Raw genomic sequence first — 2500 nt, 5'->3', positions numbered from 1 at the left:
ATTTGAGCTCACGTTGTTGGAAGTTACTCTTGTCGGTAAGGTGTTCGGTGCGGTCACTGCGTCTCCCACTCATCTTTGGAGGAGCGGTGCGCGGTGGCTCAGTGCTCGGTGGCGCGGTGGCTTCAGAACAAACAACAGCTACGAAATTATTCATTGTAAACGTTGCACGCGCAATAAATTATAACAGATGCTGCGATTGCGAAAAATTTAAAATGATTTAAGCAAAAGAAACTTACATAGGCAAATTATATGTTTTGATTTAGGAAATTAACAGTCCCTTGTCATTTTGTGCTGAGATCACCGAACTTTCTTCTCCGACCGAAGTTCCACTACCATTTCAGTGGGGAAAAGTTGAGGAGAGAAAAAACTATCCAGGCAGAACGACAACAAGTAGGCGGAATAGGAGGTATTCGGGGTATTTTGCTTCAGTTTCCGGGAGAGTTTTGCCCTGTCCCATCACCCGCAAGTCAAACGATCAGAAAGGGTCCTGGCAAGATACCGCGTAAACAGTGAGACGAAATCAGCACAAACAAAGCAGAGGAGTCTTCTTTGCATATGCTTAACTTTTACGCACAAAACTGTAAAGGCGATTCGAGAGATACCATGTCTTGAGGCCAATTACGTGAAAGGAAAGATGTTACAAAAAGGAAGCATTTAGTGTTCCATATATAACCTAGGGACAGATTATGATTGATTTGAAGGTAGCGAAACAAAACAGTAACATCTGGGATTCAGGTAAAACATTTAAACGTTAATCTTGTTGTGACGAAGCAGAAGGAAGCAGCTGAAGTCAAAAAGGTTTATGGCCATCAGTATATACAGATAAGGAGACAAACAACGACAATCAATAGCTATCAGTCACTTAGTTAAGTCCATATTTTAATAACGTTACTGTTTTACTGATTTAAACTGGTATTTTGAATAAGTTTCTTTGTGTTAACTAGGGTTTTACTTAAAAGCAATTTGATCATTTTACATTTAATGATGCCTTTATTTCCCCTCAGATTTGAAATTAGGTTGACGTTGTTATGTTCTCAGGGTATTCATTTTATCCAACGATCAAACCATTATATAGAGCGTTTCCACTCACGTGAACAGTAGCCATAATGGATTACTGTAACAAAAGAAAGCATTTGCATAAAAATAGAGTTCAATTCCCGGAGGATTAGTTTGGTACATCATGGCTGCCATTTCTTTGAATGGAACACTAACAATGGCCGTTGTGACGTCATGTGAAAACGCTCTATACTACAGAGGCTAGACCACTGCACTGTGAATGATGTCACACCGTACTCTTGTTTGAGATTTTAATTCCCTATAGATTTACAGTTAATGAACACTGAAATATAGACCATTTTACAGTTGTAGCTAAGTTACCTGGCCTAAGAATGGAAGCGAGGCTGCCGCTGACCCTGTTTTGATAAAAACCTTCATGCTTTTGTAATGTTAATATAGACTAATTAGCATTACAACAACACAATTTACATGATAAAAGCAGTGGGGGTTGTATCAATACAAGGTCACCGGCAGCCTCGCAGCTATTCATAGGCTAGGTCGCTGAGGAAACAACTCTAAAATGGCCTATTGTAAGATTGACGAGTCAGAAAGAAAGCAGCGCTAGTGTACTTTGCAATTTCGCGTCAGGGTATATACGTGACTAAAATATCACTGGAAAGCACTCCAAAAACTAAAGGACTTAATTAATAAGTAAAAATAAGCCGCAATGACTTGGCTTCATTATGTCAACTTACGTCGTTTTTTTCTGCAGTGCATCAGTTCGCAATTCGTTCCAACCCGTGTGCAGATCATTTAACTTTCGTTGAAGAATATCGCGGTCTTCATCATCTATGAATGGCTTTCTGCATAAATCGTTCAGTTCTTCCGTAACTCGCTCAATTTCGGGCAGTTTCTGCTGAATTTGTTCCATGGTAACCTAAAGCATACGTCACCACAATATTACTTACTCGACAATATTTAGTTCACTAAGGCCCACTAGTTTCTTTCGTTTCCGTAGAAAAACAAGGTTACTGATCACGTGAGTGAAAACACTCTATAATAGAAATATAATAGGATAACAACAGTAATAATAGCAAGATATGCCCAGAAATGCAAGTAATTAGATGCACATAGATTTTAAAAAGCTTTAAAGTGCCCCTGTGATAAAAAAAAAACACTTCCTTTTTTCCTTCAGATTTTGACAGTGTGTTTGCTTAACACCTGGCTGGCCAAATTTTGAGCTTTGATTTTTATCCAAAGGCCGTTTACTTTGAGTGTAAGTTTTGGATTTCACGGTCCGCCATTACTCACGTTCAAAACTGACCGATTGAACCTCAGAGGGTTGGATCCAGGGAAAAATGACGTCAGAGGCTCACTAGCTTAAATTTTCAGCGTGTGAACGCAGCTTATTATATATGCAAAGCGTGAGTTTAAAAGTCTGAAAGCCCAAAACCCCCGTGCTGCATATTAATTCTGCGGCGTACACACGTATTGCATTCTTAAA

At 39.2% G+C, this 2500-nt stretch overlaps 1 protein-coding gene across 2 annotated transcripts in view; it reads right to left on the bottom strand.

Annotated features, from left to right (window-relative positions):
• Positions 1-2500, bottom strand: part of LOC138052304 (microtubule-actin cross-linking factor 1-like) — a 95126-nt gene that overhangs the window by 74096 nt on the left and 18530 nt on the right. For both annotated transcript variants that reach the window (XM_068898708.1, XM_068898707.1), the window contains exon 13: positions 1752-1933. In XM_068898708.1, the coding sequence (XP_068754809.1) occupies positions 1752-1933 (182 nt within the window). The remainder of the gene's footprint in view (positions 1-1751; positions 1934-2500) is intronic.

The sequence above is a fragment of the Montipora capricornis genome, chromosome 6, assembly GCF_036669925.1.
Source record: "Montipora capricornis isolate CH-2021 chromosome 6, ASM3666992v2, whole genome shotgun sequence".
NCBI classification, from domain to species: Eukaryota; Metazoa; Cnidaria; class Anthozoa; order Scleractinia; family Acroporidae; genus Montipora; species Montipora capricornis.
The sequence above is the reverse complement of the archived record's forward strand: the minus strand, read 5'-3'. Positions and strand labels throughout refer to the sequence as shown.